At 37.6% G+C, this 20,657-nt stretch overlaps 1 protein-coding gene across 1 annotated transcript in view; it reads right to left on the bottom strand.

Moving 5' to 3' along the window:
* Positions 1–20,657, bottom strand: part of SYNE1 (spectrin repeat containing nuclear envelope protein 1) — a 288,727-nt gene that overhangs the window by 52,414 nt on the left and 215,656 nt on the right. The window contains exons 104-118 of the mRNA XM_030946688.1: positions 19,648–19,749; positions 17,816–17,935; positions 16,109–16,309; positions 14,707–14,880; positions 14,131–14,262; positions 11,246–11,442; positions 10,209–10,341; positions 9,678–9,860; positions 8,697–8,846; positions 7,021–7,197; positions 6,265–6,420; positions 3,360–3,515; positions 2,445–2,615; positions 1,716–1,849; positions 84–288 (exon numbers count right to left, since the gene is read on the bottom strand). Of these exons, the coding sequence (XP_030802548.1) occupies positions 84–288; positions 1,716–1,849; positions 2,445–2,615; positions 3,360–3,515; positions 6,265–6,420; positions 7,021–7,197; positions 8,697–8,846; positions 9,678–9,860; positions 10,209–10,341; positions 11,246–11,442; positions 14,131–14,262; positions 14,707–14,880; positions 16,109–16,309; positions 17,816–17,935; positions 19,648–19,749 (2,391 nt within the window). The remainder of the gene's footprint in view (positions 1–83; positions 289–1,715; positions 1,850–2,444; positions 2,616–3,359; positions 3,516–6,264; positions 6,421–7,020; positions 7,198–8,696; positions 8,847–9,677; positions 9,861–10,208; positions 10,342–11,245; positions 11,443–14,130; positions 14,263–14,706; positions 14,881–16,108; positions 16,310–17,815; positions 17,936–19,647; positions 19,750–20,657) is intronic.

Here is a 20,657-nt window from a genome sequence, read left to right as displayed (position 1 = left end):
AGAGGTTAGCAGAGTTTAGCCTCGTGAGATTTTTTTTTTAGCCCACAGAGCTGAGAAAAGCTGCAAAGCTTAACTGAACATACATTGCAGTCCTGAATCCAAGAAGTAACTTCATCATCAGCGATGTCTTTGCTGGTTGCAGTCTTCAGGAGTTCATTGGTCTGCTCTTCTCGCTGGTGGACCATGGAAGAGCACTGCTGGTAGCAGTCCTTGTACCTCTGCCACAGCTGGAGCAGGGCCCTGCTGGCACGCAGCCGCTCTGCAACCTCCTGCAGGAGATTGTTCCACCTGGGGAGGAGACTGCATGAGTGATGCAAGCCTGGGAGTCCACAATAACAAGCTGTTTCCCTCTATCTCTCTGCTATTTCCCATGGTCTCTTGACTTTTAAAAAATTGGCAATAATCAAGATCCAGACATTTGGTGAAAATAATACCAAACCAAGGAATTTCTGTTTCAATACCAAACCTGGCTGTTCTGAGCCGTCACAATGTGTGTGATGCGTGCCACATCTTGGATACTGTTTATTAATGCTGGTGGTCAGAGCTGCAACACATTTTTCGTAGTGAACCTCCTGCTACTTCCACTTAGTACCCTCAGCATTACAAGGCATCCATGACCACCCATGCACTGCCAATAGCAGATTCCTGTAAGGGCCTAAGAGGACCAGAACAGCTGTAAACAAGACACCATTTCCTCTCCTGCCATTTTCTCCCAAACTCTGACGCAGTATTTAGTCATAAAGTTCTGTGTAACTCGCTTGTAAAATACTCCCAGACATATTAAAAATCTTTATATTTCTATTATCCAATTAAATATCTAATCTCCCTTTGAATTCTTTCCTATAATAACTTCCCAGTGAATTTTTTTTTCTCTAATAGCAACCAGGAACACATGCTTTCTCAAATGCGCTTGTAGTTAACAAACTGCCTAATTGTTTCCTTACCAAAGAAAATCACAGTATTTATCAATTATTATTATATGATGAAAAGCAAAGATTTTGGAGCAAAAATTCTGCCAGCCATCACTGAAACTGTTAAATTCTATGGTATCTTAATAATCCTTCCTCCCACTTCCAGTTTCTAGGACAGGACTGAACACAGATTAAAATAAATTCAGCGTGATTCTGCTTTCCAAAAAATTCCCAGCTTTCCACCAAACTATCTTTTTTCTTCTGGATCCTCCCTTCCTGTATCTGAGTAAACCCTTTTACTAGTTCTTGCCTGAATTCAAAGCTGGGGAAGCTGTTTGCCAAGGTGAGGGGCTTAGATCTTCCTGTCTATGATGCCCTTCCTGCAACTAGAAATAGCAACCTAAAATTTGAGGAAGCTGATGCAAACCATTGAAACATTGCAAAGTTTTCACATAAAGTTCTCAGACAAAGTTTCCAGGTAAAGTTCTCAAATTTCAAGTGCAGTATTATTTTCCAGCATGGTATTTATGAATCTTGGTTGGCAGTGAAGCACAGAGTAAAACTACGGACATTCATGCTCAAATGCTCAGTGGAGAAGGTATTTCATTTATTATGACCAGTAAATGAGAGTTTTACTTCAGTCCTTGGCAAAAGGAATAAACCTGCCTGTTCCAATAAACCTCTCATGACCCCAGGAACTTAAAATAATAAAACACAAGAAAAACAGGGATAATGGAAAACTGGATAATGGATAAATACAGATTTACTACTGAAATTAAAGTTTAACACAAAGACATTTTCTACCTCATATTCACTTCTTTCAAAGTGTTGGTAAGTGTTTCAGTCACTGGTGGGTGACACTCTTTCAACAACTCATTGGTCACAGAACCAAATTTCTGTAAGCTATTCTCTTGTTTTTCCAATTCATCTTGTAGGCTCTAAAGGAGAATAATAATGAAACAAAACAAAAGCTTGAGTTACTAAAATTCCACGATGTAGAAGCATTTCAAAATAGTATGCATCAATTGCATTAGATTATGAACAAAAACTTGATTTCATGTGTTTCATATAAATAAGTGGTTTAATATAAATATGCTCTAATATGCTCTTTTTTACAATGGTAAATTACTTGATCATGTGAGTGTCTCAGCTCCTGGAACATCATTTTCTTTGATCATCAATCTACTGCAAGGTTGGTGGGGGGCTAAAAATGTGATCTCAACATGCACCTATAGCTCTGAAGCCTGATGAAGTAGCAAAAGAAACTTTAGTTTTTACGGCCATTAGCATGATTTTAAATTTGTAACAATTTGATTGTATGGCTCAAAATTACAAAGAACATCAAAAATCTAAAACGAAAACAACTATCCCAAATTATTTTTTCTGCAAAAGGAAACATACAGTGGCTGGTTTATAATGTGTCCTCTTAATGTCATGTGATTTTAATGCACCAGTATGTCTTCTACTTCTTATAAGCCAAAGCCTACAGTTACCTGTATCCATACAATTTCAGACAAAATTAACTCTTTTCACCTGAAGTTTATCAACTTGGACTTTCACAGCTTCCAGAGAACCAGTAAGAAGATAAAAACGGGACAAAGAGTATCTGGCTTCTGTCAGGTAACTGTTCAGTTCTTCATAAGCCACTTTGTAAATGCTCCACTGATCAAGAACGGATTGCAACAATATCTTCAGCTGGCTAACCTTGGAGGAGGGAGGAATAAATACAAAAGTAAATTAAAAGCATTCAAGCTATTTGGGATTTGTTTAAATTATTTTCGTCCTTTGGATCTCACATGCTTGTTGCCCTAAATGCCTAATCTTAAACCTACTGGATAATGAAGATTTTTTTACAACCATCAGTTGGGCTTACACTGGGAACAGCATAAAGTTCTACTTCATTGTATAAAGGCTGGATGGAAGGGTCAAGGTAAAGATCTCAAAATTAATTTTACTTTGGTCCAAAGAAGGATCAAGGGAAGCTCCTTGAGACTACACATATCCCTATGGCAGGGAAATCAGCCAATGGAAATCAGCAGAGAGGCTAGCACTAACACACAGCATTCCTTCTGAGAAGGCTGACAAATGTCAATCAAACTTTGAAAGCTGAAAATTAATGCTGATCTCTTCCTTATTCTGTGAGACCATGGGCTTGAAAATAATTTAAAAATAATTTGGTACTTCTACACTAAATATCAGGAAGCATCTAAAAAGTTCCACATACAATGGCTAAAATCATAATTGAAATAAGAAATATTATACCCATTTTATGTGGTATGTGTACACACAAACTTGGGGATTGATGGCTAGAGAAACTGAAAGAGGAACACGATTCAGAATCTCTTCCTCTACAACACAGAAGAAATCCAGTAGCTGCAACTGTTAATTCTCCCTCTCCCCCATGCCTTATTCCTAGGGGTGAAATTTTCCCCTTATGAATTCTTTTACCATGTGATCCAAATTGGCCCAGGAATGGTTAATTTCTTGCAGTGTACTCATAACAGCAGAAGAGACTTCTTCTTTCTTGTTCTGTACCAAAGAAAGACCACTCTTTTCTACATTTTCTACTTCTTTTTCCTTAGTTCTTATTGATTCTTCTAATTCCTAAAAAAAAACCAAAAAAAACCAAAAAACAAAAAAACCTTGAGTCTTTTTGCTTGTTTAGTTGGCTAAATAATACCTTGATATAGAAAGGATGCCTATAAGCTCCTTAGTTTAAAAAATAGGAGACACGCTGGCATATTTTTGACTTTTTATTCTCAAGGCATTCACAACTCATCAGCAATTTCACTGAATATTTTATGTTCCTTTTAAAGTTTAGGAGTTTGTTGTTGATTTAAATAGAAGCATATCCACTACATAAAACTTCTGTATAATTTTCTGCTCTCTTGTAAGAGTAGAAAACTCCTTAAAAATAGCCATTCCTAGCTGGGAAACTGCCTATATAATTTCATAGCATGGTGCAGGCAGATGGATGAAAGTCCTGCAGTGTTCTGACTCATATGGGAAGCTCTGGGGCTTCAGGCAGCACAAACACTGAGTCTGGGCAGAGTTGGGGCAGTAAGGTTTGCAGGCTTCAGGCCTGCACAGATTTGTGTTCACCTGTCAGTATGATACAGAAAGCAGACTGTGAGGTGATTGCAACCTTGTGTTACCCCTACATTTAGTAGTACACCATGTGATCTCAGGTTATTTTGTCATTTTCTGCAAGCCTCCCCTCACTGAGAGAAACAGATCAACAAAGAAAGGAAAGAATACAACAGAACTCTGGTCAACCTGAAACCCCACATCTTTCAATAAATTTCACTCCCTCTGAATCCCAAAATTCAACAATTGAACCATTGCCATAAAAGACTTTACATTGTAGATAGTTGGGAAAGTTTTTGGAGTAAACAGAATTTATCTCTGCACAAACACAACACACTCTTTTCTATATACAAATCTGAGAGAGTATTTTTGTGACACTATTTATTCTCAGCCTTTATTCTCCTGTATAATTTCACCTTTCCTCAAACTAGCCATGACCTTGTTCTGGAGCACTGCCAGAGAGTAATATATAATTTTTTTAACCAGACGACAACAACACAAACACTTCAAAGCTGAACATAATAAATTTGAGTTTCCAAAAAGTAGATCTTTGCACTGAAAAAAGTAATTTAACTTTATACAAGGTTGCTCCAAAATTCAGAATAGGCAAAGGTTTCAAACACCAAGACCAGCAAATATTTCTTGTTCTCTTGGAAAAGGGCTTTTTCATTCATCATTTAAAACTCATAACTGAATTAAAGATGCATTATTTTGACAGGAAAAAATGTTTAACTTTGCTTATTAATATGACACTAAGCAGCAACTAACATTGGTTAATAAATAAACAGCTTTTGTGCTAGTTGAACCGGATATCTGGGAGTGTCTGACACAGTTATTTCTTAAACAATTTGTTTCTCTGCTGATCAAAGTCTTACCATTCATAACTAACTCCCCAAGTATATTTGCTAACTTCCCTCACCAAAAGGAACCAAAAAGGTGATAAATCAGATTCAGCTTTGAACTTCAGCCAAGCACAGACTGCTGATTATGTCAGGCTATGTTAAATTACCCTTGCTTCAGTTGTATGGGTTTATTCTGCTGAAACCACAAAGATACCTGAATTAAAATTAAGCACTACAGACAGATTGAAAACTCAGGTCAGCAATTTCAGAAAAAAATCTGACCTCTAACATTTCTGGCCTAACCACCCTATTTGCCTTTACAGAAACAAAGATGGGTTTAATGTACTGGTGAATATATAGCAAATTCTTTTATACATTTCATTTGAATTTACAGCTGTTCTCTTTGTGAGGAGATGAATGCTAGATTATATTTGTCCCATTAATTAAATTAATGCAGGAGAGACACATAAATTTAAACACAGTTTCTCAATCCCTTTTATGGGGATGAGAACGTCAAAACTTTATGCATTCAGTTGGCCTGACAGAGTTTTAGCTTGATCTGGCATGAAATTTATTATATGGTATCTGGTAGGAAAAATTATTTTGAACAAAAATTATGTGATGCCTGATACTGTGTGGAGGCCTTGTCTATAAATGCAGAAGTATCTGTTCTGCCTATATACTTGTAAGCTTTAACTCTGGCCTGAAAGCTCCAGAGGCAAGCTTCTTAGTATTTAAATATGTGCTGCTCTGAGTAAGATGTTCAGACAACTGTGATACCCTGCGATACTCTACACAACAGTGACACTCTGTGCCATCTTCGCATGAATTCCATGTGAAAAATGGTGGTGGTTTTGAACTTACATGCATTATGTATAGCTGCATTTTGCCTCATCTCATCTTTGCACATCATAATCATGACTCTTTCCTTTTCTGGATAGTTAAATATTTGAAAAAAAAAAACCAACAAAAAACAATTCCCAACTTTCTGAATGAAAGCATGAAACTTCCTTGGGTTCTAGGATTTTTCTCTGAATAGTCAGGTGGAACATATGAGATGGAAAAAGAATGGAAAAAAGTGGGGTGTGGAGGAAAGATAGTGAAAAGGGAGAAAAAACCCATAAGACTGGCTAAACAGATATGACAACATATTCCTTTGACAGTCTTCTAGTTCAGTATGCCTAGCATGCTTTGAAATGTCCAGTGTAGAAATAATGATGACTTTAGCTGGCCTTAAGCAACTTTGAAACATTACAGCTCCTTCCTCTTTTATTGCGGGCACCTTAGGAATGAAATCTCTCCTTTACTGAAGTCAGGAAGAGTTGAGTCACTGACTTCACCAATATGAAGATCCCACATGGATTTATCAAGTGTGGTTTCAAACTCCTGGAAAGAGAACATTATTATTAATAAGTAGACATTACCTGACAGTCTTTCAAAGCATTCTGCACTGAAGCCTGGTCTCCAATTTTTTGTTGCTCTTTCAGCTTCTTCTCTTGGGTTTCAAACCAAGTTTTTAGGCACTGCACATTATTTTCATATTCTGCCCAGGATTCTTGCAGATTTTCCAACAGCTGAATCTGCAAAGGAAAATTAGTATATACTTTCTCATACAATTATCTTTATTGTTGGGTCAGTTATATAAATCATTGAAGACCAATGCAAAGTAGTGCCTTCTTGGAATTCAGCACTTACAGAATTTTAAAACTATATACATTCAAATTTAAATATATCCAGTATTTTTTATAGAATCAATAATAACCCTGGCTTCATTCAGCTTGGGGAAAAGAGGGCAAAGGAATCATCTCACTGTGCTGTCCACTCCTTATAGGGAGGCATGGGCAAAGTGCAGGCAGACTATTCTGGAGATATTGAATAAAAGGAGAAGATTTAACAGTTACAAGTTGCAACATGGGAAATCCTGATTGCGAATAAGACAAAAACTTGTCCCCCACCACAGTGGTTAAGCATAAATCAGCTACCCAGAAGAGTTTGTGGAATCTGTCCTTGGAAATTTTCAAGATTCAGATAACCAAGTCCCCTCTGAGCTAACTGTAAAGTTAGCCCTGTTTGAGCAGGAGATTGACCTAGATGACCTGCAGAGGCTTCCAACCATTATTATCTTATTGTTCTACACATTTTGAAAGTTCACTTCAGAGCAGCTAGATTTTTTTCTTTACCTTTTCTGTTATCAGGCCTTGCAGGATCTGCCAACGTCTGTTCATTGCTCCCAGCTGCTCTGCAAAATCAGTTTTGTCACTGCGTTTACTTTCAACATCCTGGCTGCTGATTTGTAGCACTGATTGGTTCACAAAGTCGACAGTCAACTGTTTGCAATTTAAATCTATCTTGAAACCCTAGGGAAAAAAAAATGGAATAAACAAAGCAGCACATAAGTACCACAATTTCTCACCTTCCTGCAAAACAGAGGAAAAATGTTCAACAGCTACACCTTTATCACAATTCAACTAGAAGGGTTTTTTAGCAATTGGCCAGGAATTCGAAAACAAGTCCCTCCCGCTGTAAGAAAAGAGTGGGTTCAGCACCACTTGATGAAGCTCAATGGCACAAGTTTATGGGACCTGATGAGATGCATCCCAGGGTCCTGAGGGAGCTGACTGATGCTGTTGCCAAGCCACTGTCCATCATATTTTAAAAGTCATGGTGGTCAGGAAATACCCAATGACTGGAAAAGGGAAAACATCGCTCCTATCTTTACAAAGAAAGGAAGATCTGGGGAACTACAGACTGCTTAGCCTCACTTCCGTGTCTGGGAAGATCATGGAACAGATGCTCATGGAAGCAGTGTTACGGCACATACAAGCCAAGAACATGATCCAAGACAGCCAGAACAGCTTTACTAAGGGTAGAGTGTGCCTGACCAATCCAGTGGCCTTCTACGGAATGACTGTACCAGTCAACAAGAGAAGACTGACTGATGCCATCTACCTAGAATTCTGTAAGGTTTTTGACACAGTCCCAAATGGCATACTTATCTCCAAATTAGTGAGACATGGGTTTGAAGGGTGGACTATTTTGTGGACAGGGATTTGGCTGGATAGATGCAGCCAGAGGGCTTTGGTCAATGGCTCAGGGCTCTACTTTGGGACCAGTGCTCTTTAATACCTTTATCAATGACTCAGTGAGATCAGATGTATCCTCAGCAAGTCTGCAGAGGACGTGAAGCTGAGCAGCACAGTTGATACAACTAACGAATGAGATGCCATCCAGAGGACCCAAACAAACTTGAGAACTAGGCCCATGAGAACCTCATGGAGTTCAACAAGTCCAAGTGCAAGGTGCTGCACCTGGGCTGGGGAGATGAACTCACTGAGAACAGCTCTGCAGAGAAGGATTTGGGAGTTCTCATGGATAAAAAGCTGGACATAAGCCAACAGGGAGCCCTTGTAGCCCAGAAGGCCAACTACACCGTGGGCTGCTTCAAAAGAGGCCAGCAGTTTGAGGGAGGTGATTCTGCCCCTTTGCTCTGCTCTTGCAAGACCCTGCCTGGAGTACTGCATTCACTCTGGCAGATATAATAAGGTTTAATAATGTGCATATTACTTTGGATTTTTCTAGAAATTAAGGCAAGCATATTAAAAATTATATTCCCACCATAAGTAAACAGCAGAGTTTTTTGTAGCAGAGTATTTTGTAAGCCAAAAGTAATTTTGGCTTCTTTTCCACAGTATCAAATTTTTCACACCTCTAACTTGCATACAATTCCAACCATTCTATGAAGTTGGTGATCTTTTTTTTCCCTAAATCACTTCTAATTTACATATTTCTATATATTTAATTGTGATAACAATGGAGAAAATTCAAAAGGAAAATTAGTAATATTGCCACACAGTACCTTGTACTTCTGGACATAACCCTGAATTGCCTTCTGTCCTACTACATTTTTTATATTTTCTTCATCCTGCTGAATTACATTTTCCATCAGCGAAATCCAGCTCATAACTTCAGTGATGGCATGGCGAGAAGGAATTTTGTCCATCTGGAGCTGTTGAGATAACAGACTTAGAGCTCATGTTGAAAAGAAAATGGATAAGAATTCCTTGCTTTGCATTAGCACAATTTCAGTAGTTGATAGGGTACTGCTTGCCTGCATTTATTTACTCAAGAATATGTTCTATGACATTTTTAGGTGGACACATATATATTGCATTACAAGACAATTCAGAGAACTACAGAACAACATTTTATTTTTTTTTTACCATCCCAGATTCAGTTAAGATTTGGGACCCTTCCTCTCTCCCCATAAATCATAAAGTTATTATTAACTCTGAGAGCATTCTAAGTTATAAACTAAAGCAACAGCTTACACTGATAGCAACTATATATTAAGGCCACTTTTCAACCAGTATAATTCTCTAAGTTCAGTATTATAGCATTAAAACCCCAAAACTATACAACCAAAAGCATCCTGTGCCTACACATACCAGCAAAAATCAAAAATGTTTTTAGATGTATTTTGTCTTCCACAGACTTGAACCTAATCTATTCAATTTGAACAAAACCACTACCCAAACCTGACAGGGCACAAGGATGTTAAGTGCCTTTTTCTAGAAAGCTTACCAGTGTGTTGAAAAAACCTTCACCTACTCTTTAGTTAAAATTTAACAAATGTAACTATGAAAGTCTGAAACTAACACTGATGGGTATTAGGCAAGCAGGATTTGAAACTACATGTCAGCTTTCCCACAGTAAAACAGGAATAACTTTTTTCTTATCTTTCCTCGCATGGACAAACCCAGAAAGGAAGCAACTAGTCACTGCCATCTGTACAGTCTTAGTTTTCTGGAATATCAAAGGCCATTGCTGGCTTTCTTACCTGGTGCAACTTCTCTTGTACTGCTGGGATTTGTGTGAGGAGCTCTGTCCACTGGGTTTCGATGTGGGACAATCCTGCACGCAATGCAGCTGTATCTACTTTCTTAAGCCTGAGGAGTTGGTTCCCAGTACTCAGGACAGAAGATTTCTGTGATGATTTAGTATCCACTTCTTTTGAAAACTCCTGTAAGCAGAAGCATTTTTTGTGGAAATAATTAAGTACTTCTTAATTTTACTTAGTGTTTTAGAACCCCAAAAAGCTAAGAATATCTTCCATTCCCTTTAAAATATGTACTTTCTATTAGCATTCACCAGCTATACTTCAGAGTAAGTTAGAACAAAAATTTTCAGAATCCTCAAGATTTACAATCCTTGCATACAGCAAAGAAGTGCTTAATGTGCATACACACTAGCTGAAGAACAGCTTACCTACGCACTCATCAATGGTAAGAAGAAGTATAAGCATTTAATTAATCAACTGTTTAATTGTAATTGGAGAGAAATAGACGTTCCAGGTTCACGAACAACTTACCAAAAAGGAGTTCAGGTGGTCTCTGACTGTTTCAAGTTCCTGAGGAACAGTCAAAGACTGCTGGCTCCAAAACTCAAGTCGCTCCTTTGCAGATTGCAACCACTGTGTCAATTCATTTGATTCACTCTGATACCTGGCAAGATGTTTAAAGAAGACTGAAACACTCATCGCCACCTCTTGCCTCCAACTGAGCAGACTTTCCTCCATGTGTTAGAGGAAGATACTGAAGGCCAGATTTGAAATTTTATTTTTATCAAATTTCAGAAAAATGTAATTTAATTTTACAGACAGGCATGGTATCAGGAAGCTCCTATTTTAGCCACTATGCTCACAATTTCTAATAGTGCCTGAGTTTTGCCTTTAGAAAAAAGTTTAATGAAGGACAGTAAATAGGTCCCAACCTCGTTGGACAAGCTGCAATCTCACCTAATGCACATAAACAGACTTTTCTCTTCCATTAGAAGGCTCAGTCTTCCTAAATCTTTACAAAAAAGTATCTCAGAGCAGAAATGAATTTTTTTTTCAGAAACCATCTTCATATCATTTCACATGCCAAGCAACTAATGAGGTACCAGAATATGAGTGTCCACACATTAACCAGGGATTCATAGACAAAGCTTTTATACCAACTAGATAATTAATTACAAAAGTAGCATATGAACCAAAAGCTCCCTTCCATATATGCAGTGACACAGAGAAGAACCCAGATGTTGCAATGCATCCACTAAAGCATGCAGAGGCAACTCACACTACCCAGCAAAGCACACAACTTTTCTTATACACCTGCATGTACATGGGGCTTCTGAATTAATTATCTAAGAAAGCATTTTCAGATTTCCTTGCACCAGCTTTTATCTACCACATCTTTTATTACAAATGAGAGAGTATGTTCTATGGAACAGGAGAGCAGCTGAACTATGACATACATCTCAAAGTACTTTCTTTTAAATGTTGAATCAAATATGTCTAGGTCCAGAATGGCTTTGACTGAAAAGCACAGGTGAAGAACTTTGTATTTACCATTACATCAACATTACCTTGTCCAGTGCTTCAGTATTGTATCCAGCCTGTGAAGCTCCTTGGTGACTTTGCTGGTGTTACTTAACCAGCGTTCTCCTAGTTGGTTCAGCTGACCTTCGAGTTCTGAGCAGCTAACAGAAAAAAGGAGCCTCTTCCCATCATCTAGCACTTGGTATAACTTAGGCTGGTATTCAGCCAGGTTGGATCTCAGATGCTGTAATGACAGAGGACATGGTTAGATAACTGCAGGTCTCTGTTTCTTTCTCAACATTTAGTTTCCTTTTACTGCAATTTATTGCATATGCAATGTCACCACAGAACGTCAAAGTTTTCTCTGCTCCAGCTCTAGATCTCCCCAAGAACCATCATGCAGGTAATCTGCTCAAAAGCTGAACAAGTTGTCACAAACCCAATCATGTCAATATGTCTGTTGGCTCCTCCTTCTGATGAACTCCTTCTTTGTGTAGATCTTCTAAACTTGAAAAGAATCTTTGTGGGGCAACACTCTTTCTGATAGAAATTGATTAAAATACCGGAACTTTACCACCTGCTGAAAACCTACCATCTACTGCAATGAATGCTAAGATATCCAATATAAATTATTATAAATTATTATAAATTATTAACAGTGGTCCCGTCTTCAGCCCTTCCAATGCCTATCTTCAGATCTCTGGATATTTCACTCTTTTACTGATTTACCCTCCTGCTCTTCATGGCTACAAAACAGAAGATCACCCCATCCATCCAAATCCCTGAACACAGAGACCAATTTTTATTGCACAAGAAAGCAAAAAAAGATCATGAGGAAGGAAAGGTTGTTAATACTATTACTCAAAATAAGACAGATTAAATTTAAATGAAGACTTGTGGATGGCTAAAGAATTTGTATATGTGGGCAAATATACCTGTTGAATTCCACTATCATTACCCAAATAGTATGGATTTTAAAAACATCTGTACATTGGTATAAGTTTGAGTGTAAAATGTACATGCATTCCCATTTTTCAGTTCTGATGAAAGTAATCTGAATATAAAAGGCTCAAAACGACCAATCTTATAGTGAGTACCTGAACTTTCTATCACTCTCATTTCCTCTTTCACAAAAATAGTTTTTAATAGATTTTTAAAAATTACCTTTATATGTCTGTGAGTCTGTGTATTTACACATAACATATATACAAAAAAAATTCCTAGACAGAGCTTAAAAAACTCTAAGATAATAATAAATTTATTATGATGGATTTTAAAGCTAAATGTGGCCAATTAATAAAATCTATGACATAACAGAACACAAGAGTCTAGATTTGAACAACCTAGTTTATGTAACTGAAAAGGAAATAAAAGAAGAAAGCTAATTTAGGGTCAGGACAAACACAAACAATGCCTAGCATCAAACAAAACCAAAACAACCACACAACAGATTGCTTAAATTGTCCTCATACCATATGAAAAGCAGAAAGCTGTCTGGTAAAATAACCAAAAAAGATAACAACACAAAGTCAATTTTCAAGAAAAATTTGACTGACATTTTTCTGTAAAACAAAAAAGAGAATGAAAAAAAACCCAACTAAAATGTCTAGTATAAGGAGACAAAAACAAAACACTAGACCAAAGAAACAGGATGTGGTAGAAAAACTGTATTTAAACTACTGGTTGCATTTGGGGAGGAAGGCAGTTTGAGGAACCACAGGCTGTTCAGCCTCACCTTGCTCTCTGGAAAGATCATGGAGCACATCCTCCTGGATACCATTTTCAGAGACAAAAAGGACCAAGAGGCGACCAGGAATATTCAGCTTAAATTCACCAATAGCCTTTTATAACAAAATTACTGTCTCTGTGGATCAGACTGACTTCAGCATGGTCTTTGACACCATCTCCCACTGAACCCTCTCCAGCAGCAGAGAGAGCTCAGGCTGGAAAAATGGACTGTTTGGTGGGCTGAAAATGAGCTGCATTACCAGCCTCATTGCTAGTGATCAAAGGCTTGATGCCTGGCTGGCAGGTTGAAATGGGCAGAGTACTCCAGAGATTACTGATATTTTAACCCTAACACCTTCAACATCTTAATGGCATGGATCATGGCAGACAGAATTCCCTCAGTAAATCTGTGGACGACGCTAATGTAGGGAGAGTGGCTGGGACAAAAAATGGCAGACTGATTCCAGAGACTCTTTACTAAACTTGAGGTTGGAGACAGCAGAAACCTTGGAAGGCTGAAGAAATGCAACATCTGCACCTTGGGCTGACCAGCTGCATGTCCCAGTAGAGGTCAGGAAGGAAACTCGTTGTGTATTTAACCTGGCAGCTTATCAGGCAAGCCACAGCCTGGGCCTATATTAGAACTGTGAAAACCAGACGGAATTATTCCATTATCCTCATCTAGGTGGTGCTGATGAGGCCAAATCTACTCCATCTGACTGCGCTCTGACCCGTGTCTCACTGAGCTGAGGAAGAAGGAAGTAGTCAGGTCCCTAAGTTTTTAGGGACCTAGAGCACATGTCCTTTACAAAGAGGCTGTGGGGAATGCGCTTGCTTTAGATTGACAAACAGGAGACTAAAGGCCAGTCTAACGAAGATCTACAGCTGTTTGTGGTAAAATTAAAAAGATAGAGGTAAATTCTCCTCAGTAGTGCCACACAATATAAAAAGGACAATGGTGACAAGCTGAAAGTTGATGTTACTGACTGGGCATTACAGAAAGGCTTTTATAATGGGTCTTGGTGCAGGACTGCGACTGGTCCCCTGGTCAGCTGTGGGATCTCCTACTTTTGAGGTTTCCAAAAAGCTGTTGCTGATCCAGCCTGTGACAAGTGTAATGCTTCAAGTGGGAGGCTGGACTAGATGACTGTCAGAGATCCCTTCAAACCCTCTTTTCTGCAGAGAATGTCTACAAAGCACCAACCTGAAAAAGTGTAATCCGGTCTGTAAGCCTGTCCTCCGTCTCTTCTACCAACCCAACAATAGGGATGTTTCCTTCAACAGATTCCAGCTGTCTGGTGAGTTCCTGGTAATCTTCATCCAGATGCATCCAGGTCTACAAGCACAAATTATCCATGTATGTGGTGAATCTGAGTATCTGGAGATTTTAATACTTTTTTTTTTTAATTTAAAGTCCTACAGCTAGCTATGTGGTTGTGAAAGTACAGAAATAACAGTACAAATGTCCAGTGGACCTGTAAAAAGACATCATTCCTGTGCCAAGCTCAACTTTTGGTAAGAACACATGGATAAAACTATCATGCTCTCCTTAACCAGCTAAAGCTAAGCAGCTCTTCAGACTTAGAGGAACACAACTTGTGCCACCTGAAGGTCACAACAGTTAAACAGAAAAGATTGCATGTAGTCTATCAGTGCTTTGTGTGTACGACAAAATGGACTGATGCTCATCAATTCTGTCCAAGCACAGGAAATCAACATTATAGAATATCCTGGTGGCTGATCAGAATGGAAGTATAGAAAAGGCCATAGAAATTCTCACCTCTAGAATGTATTCCAGCTCCACACCTCGTTTATGAGCCAGCTTTAATACAGCTGAAGCTCGTGTCATTATCTCTGAATGTGACTGAGTTTCCTTCAAAAGGGCAAGGGTACTCATCTTTCTAAAAAGTGTTTCTGTCAGGATCATGTGAGACTCCAACCCTTGAAAATATTCCTGAAAAATTCAGATGTGAGGGAGAGGGAGAATAGAAAAGAGAAAGTGCAATTATTACTCAATTCATTACCACTAAAAGAACATTTTAAGACATAAGCAGTACAATCAAGTATCTACATAGAATTAGGTAAACCTTTCACTTCACAACATTTCACGAAATCCAAAATAATTTAAAGAGAACAACGGTTTATTCAAAGAAAGGAGTCAGTCATTCTTTCCACACAAATTCCAACCTGACCCTCATTCCATAAAAAAAACCAGCTTAAATCAGATAAACAGCCCCAAAAATTTCTGCCTAATGAAAATGTGGAAAATACTTGTCCTATTTGTGGGTGCTATTACCAAATGAAATTTTTGTTGAAAATAAATGGAGTGGTGGATGAAATTGCTATGTAGCATGACAGGACAATACCAGGAACTTGTTATTAGAATAATGAAGAACATGCAATCTATCTGAGTTCACCTTCAACAAAGCATTTCAAACTCAGTCTGTCACAACAGTTCACTGGCTCCAATTTAAAATACAGTCTGGCCCACTGTTCTGAAAAGCTCCTGAACTTTTAGGAACAGAAGGTTAGCAATTTGCTCTTCATAAGTGTCCTGATTTCAGCTGGGATAGAGTTAATTTTCTTCTTAGTAGCTGGTACAGCAAAGTGTTTTGGCTTTACTACTGGAGTAATGTTGAAGACACACTGATGTTTTTGTTTGTTGCTGAATAGTGTTTACCCCAAGTCAAGGACTTTTCAGCTTCCCTTGCTCTGCCAGTGAGGAGGTGCATGAGGAGCCTGGAGGCACCATGGTCAGGACAGCTGACCTGAACGGGCCAAAGGGATATTCCATACAATAGAGCATCATGATCACTATATAAACTGGGGGGAGCTGTCTGAAAGCTGCTGATTTCTTCTTGGGGACAGGTTAGCTATTGGTCAGGAGGTGGTGAACAACAGCACTGTACATAATTTATTTATTTCTCTTGTGTTTATTTCTCTCTTCCTTTCCATTACAGTTACATTGACTATTTCAATTTTTTTTATTATTATTGCTATTAATATTATTATTCATCTCTCAATCCACAAGGATTACCTTTTCTTTCTGATTCTCCTTCTCCTCAAGGAAGGAACACATAGGGGAGGAAGCAGCTGTGTGGTTCTTAGTTTCCCACTGCGAGTCAACAATGACAACAAGCTTACAGTCATTACTAGTCCTGAAATACATCCTGATCTCTTACCTTATGTTTTTCAAGTAGTGACTGAACCTCTTCCTTGGAAGAAACAATCATTTTCTGGTCACCAGCCATTTTTTCTTGGCCTGTTTCTACCAGGTCAGCCAGGTCCTGCAAAGCCCGCTCATACTGCCTCTTCAGAGCCATATTCTGATTCAGATCACTCCGCCTGGATCCAATCATCATCAGCAGCTCATCATACTTATCCTGGGGGCAAAAAGGCACCAATGGTGATTCTTATTTCACACCTTACAGGTCTTCCTAGAAGCAACCTAACTGTCCCTGCACTTTCTGTGAACACTAGGAGAATAACATTTATTTCCAGATCAAAAAGAATTTGCAGATATACTGAATTAATTGATAAATTAACTCACCATTTAAAGACAGAAAAAATAAGCAAGACCTGCAACTCTTTAAAGTACATGCATTTGGGGAAAAAACTGCAGAATTCCAAAGGCTTATGTAAGTAGCAAAGATTTGGCTTAATGCATCAAAAAGCAATGACTACGGTGCAATGCAGAGACTGTTTTCATTTTACTTTTTATAATGCAGAGAATTGCAGGGATTCCATCATGGATACAGCTCACAGGCATTTCAAAGTCAGGTTTGCTTCCTTCTCCTTCCTCAGAATCTTACTGGTAGCAAGCAAGATACATACATCTTACTGTAAAAACCAAAACAAGCCCATTCTTTTCATCTATACAAGACATTCCAACAACCAAAATATCTCTATGATCATCCAGTGCTACAACAAAGTGCCCACCCTCAGACTGCAGCTTGGTCTCCTAGCCTTAAACAGAATTTTGTGAGAAGCAAAACTGTCAAAAAAAGCCAAAGGAAGGCTTTTCTAAAAACTGAAATTGAAGGAGAGGGGAAACATAATAGCACATAAACCGAGAGGAACAAAAAACCAAAACAACAAAAAAAACCCCTAAACAAATCAGGAGGAGGCACTAAGATCAAAAGGATACTGGGCAAAAGACACATTTCTTAGTGATTTATTTCTTAGTCATTCATTTTTAGTCGATATCACTATCTAGTTGGCTTAGGAAGTTTATGGTCCAGTTTCCGCTGTTTTATTTGCTTCCAATTTATTAATATTATGCCATTGTGAATGGTAAAATTCATTCATAAACCTTCTCCTTGGTATTTCCTCAAATATTCCCCTGCATCAGCCAAACTGCTCAAAAAGGACTTTCAACATATTTACAGAAGTTTTGGATCAATTGCCCACATGTATTGATATGAGAGGTGTTCTTGTAAAAGCAGAACATTTCCAGTTTCAGGTCTCACTTTACTCTCTGTCCTCCTTTACCCCCTTCCTTCTTTGAATGACAGATGTGAGACAGTACTAAATCACAGATCATGAGACTCTGGTGCAAACAGGGATGAACCTTCAGCAGACAAATTTATGTTTACATGCTTAACATCATCTGTGTGAAAAGGGAGTGGATGAGAGCTGACAGAAAACATGGTTTTGTAGATTTTTACAATTAACGTTGCTAATATCAGAGATGTTAGAAAATCTGAAGAGGAACAAAATTTTAAAACTAGGTGAACCAGAGAGAACATAATCTTTTATACATACTGAAATGCCTTAAAATCCCATTTCCTAAACTGCTTGATGAACAATAAAAAGAAGCATTCCTTCGATATCACAGGTGAGAAAGGTGATAGGATGGACAGCTCTAGGAAAGAACTAACGAAGCATACCTGGATCTTAGACAGTTCTTGTACAGAAGGTTGGTCAATTTGTAGCTTGTCTATACGCTTCTTTAATTCACTGATTCCAGCATCTAGTTCCTTTAAACCTTCTTCTGCCTCCAGTATGACCTGTATATGAAAATTACATTGCTTCGTTTTAAGTTTCAATAACAGTAGTGTAGTTGGCCTATGATCAGATTTTTTTCTGCTAAGTACTAATCACACCCTCAATGCACTGAAATTGTAAAGGATGCTATGAAGGAAATGTACTAATTAAAAGTGGGGAGAGTCCAGTTTTTTTATTAAAGTTAAATAAGCATATCATTATTACTTTAGAATAACAAGCTGTTTTAGTATCATATAAAGTACTATGCTTAGTATTTTTATACCAAACATAGCTATGAATTTCCATGCTTTTAATTATACAGTACGGGCCCAAAATAATTTTTTTTAATGTAACAATGTCATTTATTTTTTTTTTATTAACAGTCATTCCTGTCATCTCTGAGCAGCAAGCAAACAATCATCACAGCAGAACCCCTGTATGAATGCCAAGAGCTCTGTGTAGCTCACTTTCAAGACTGGGATGGGGCTAAAATTACTTGTACCTCCCCTTTTGTACTTGAAAAACTACAACTTAAGAACACAGATTGGTATCTGCAAGTGTCTGAAGCTGATGAGTTTTTCCTGTAGAAGCTACAAGCTTCCCTAGGTGTCTGCTGCAGTAACACATGCAGATTATAACAAAGTTAAAAGTGCAAGGTAGATTCCTGTACTTAAAGTCCTTTGTTGAGGCCCTTTCTGGAAGCTTCCTATCCAAATGTTTTAAACTATGTATGTGAAGTAGAACTCCTGCCTTTCAGCAGCATGGAGTTTGCACAACACAGTCACTAAACTTCCACTTCATGCAACTTAAGTCACCAGGCTGACTAAGCATCTTACTTCTACTTTCCTAACCACATATTGAACACCAGAAGTGCTTTTAAATTTGAATGTTTTATCAGCCAAGGGAGATTTCCTGCAACAAATAATTTCAAGTGCTGTTGTTAACACGTTGTTTTCCTAGCTGGTAGTTAAATTAATAACACTAGAAATATACTTTTGCCAATGATTGGCATCACAAAAGAGAGAAAAGAAAGACACAGTGTTACCTCTCTTTTTCATACAGGAGTTGTAAACTCCTTCAAATTTTGAATGTCAGGTATATAAAGTCCAGTATTTCTATTTAACTGAAGGGTAAGTCTTTTCCACTTAGCCACCTGCTGGCACCAGATATCACTAACAAGAAATATCTATAAGAAGTACACCATAGCATACCCCATTCATTTTCTCACTGGCAAAACAGAAACAAGAAAACAGGATATACTTTTTCATGTAAATAATTAATTATTCTTCAGGCCATTCCTGATAAAGAAACAATAATTACTGCCTTAAATTAAAACAAGTAACATTAAAGACATCACTATAAACCAGTGAGCAGGAAAGTGCCTTTGGTTCTTAATAAAGTTTAATAGTCAAACAACTTAGCAAAACTCTGGACTTTTTTTGTTTATTGAAGTTTCCTCTTTTCAAATACTGCCCAGTATAAACATAACTAGGTACTAGGTCAGCTTGGGAGACAAGAGAGACACTTTTGCTAGGTTTTTTTTTGTTGTTGTTGTTGTGAGTTTTTGTTTTATTTACTTTTAAATATGTGTAGTACACTCTTGGACATTTTCCTATACTTAATGTGAACACGTATGTTCTCCCATTTAAAGGAACTGTTTTCTAGAATCCATTTATACTTTGGATAAAAACTTTACCTCTTCCCTTCTCCCCAAGTGACAGATATGTGGTAGTACCTGCATTTGTTCTGTTTCTGGTCTGTCAGCTGCCTCTGCTAATTTCTGTAGAAGTAAGTATTTGTTGTCAGCCAACGATGTAAACATGAGCTTCAGATCATTCTGCAGGAGACAAAACCAACAAATTATAGCCAATTGCAGCACAAAACAACTGAAAAATATTCCATGCTTCAAAAAGTTTAAAGCATTAAATATTACATGGTAGCACTACAGCATAAAAATGATTCAAAAAGCATCATAATTAGCCAATGCAAAACATTTAATATTGCTGAAAATCCAGCTATGGAGACTAAGAGCTAAAGCGACTCATATTTAAAACATATCCTGTGAATGCACTTCTATATTTGCCTTCCAATTAAATGATGAATTACCAAAGGTCATTAAGTCCATGTATAAAAAAAATTCTTGTGCAGTTTATTCAACCACATATGATTGTAAGCAAGTTTGGTTTTACTTTTTAAGGCAAGTTGTTTTAATTACAAACTTGAGATAATATAACACATAAGTAAACAAGACCTCCACACATTACAGGGCTAACCACAAGCTGAAAATTTTAGAATATTTTATCAGAAAAGACACATAAATATTACTTAACAATTTTGCTGAAATACAATCAATCATCTTTTTCTTGCACTCATCTCAACAGAAAATTATCAGCACATTTTTCTGAGACTTTCAGCATTATATTAAGAGATGCATTAATGATTTAGTATTTATTTTTACATTTAGTAATCATTTTAAATACTGAAAATCTCTATGAATAATGCAATGAATTCTAATCAACCTTGATGCCATCAGCAAAGGGAAGTCTTTCCTTGGAAAATGGGAGATTGCAGAGCAAAATTATGGAGTTTGAAAGGAAATCTAGTAGTAACAATCCATGAAAAGATGACCCTAATCTAAAGACACAAGGAATATTTCTTTTTTAATTTATGGGGCTTTTAATTAAGAATGAACCGTACAGAAGGGCTTCATATATTAATGACAATGGTAATGATAACAATAATAAT

This window comes from Camarhynchus parvulus, chromosome 3 (assembly GCF_901933205.1).
Source record: "Camarhynchus parvulus chromosome 3, STF_HiC, whole genome shotgun sequence".
Classification (NCBI taxonomy): Eukaryota; Metazoa; Chordata; class Aves; order Passeriformes; family Thraupidae; genus Camarhynchus; species Camarhynchus parvulus.
This window is presented reverse-complemented; position numbering and strand designations above follow the sequence as displayed.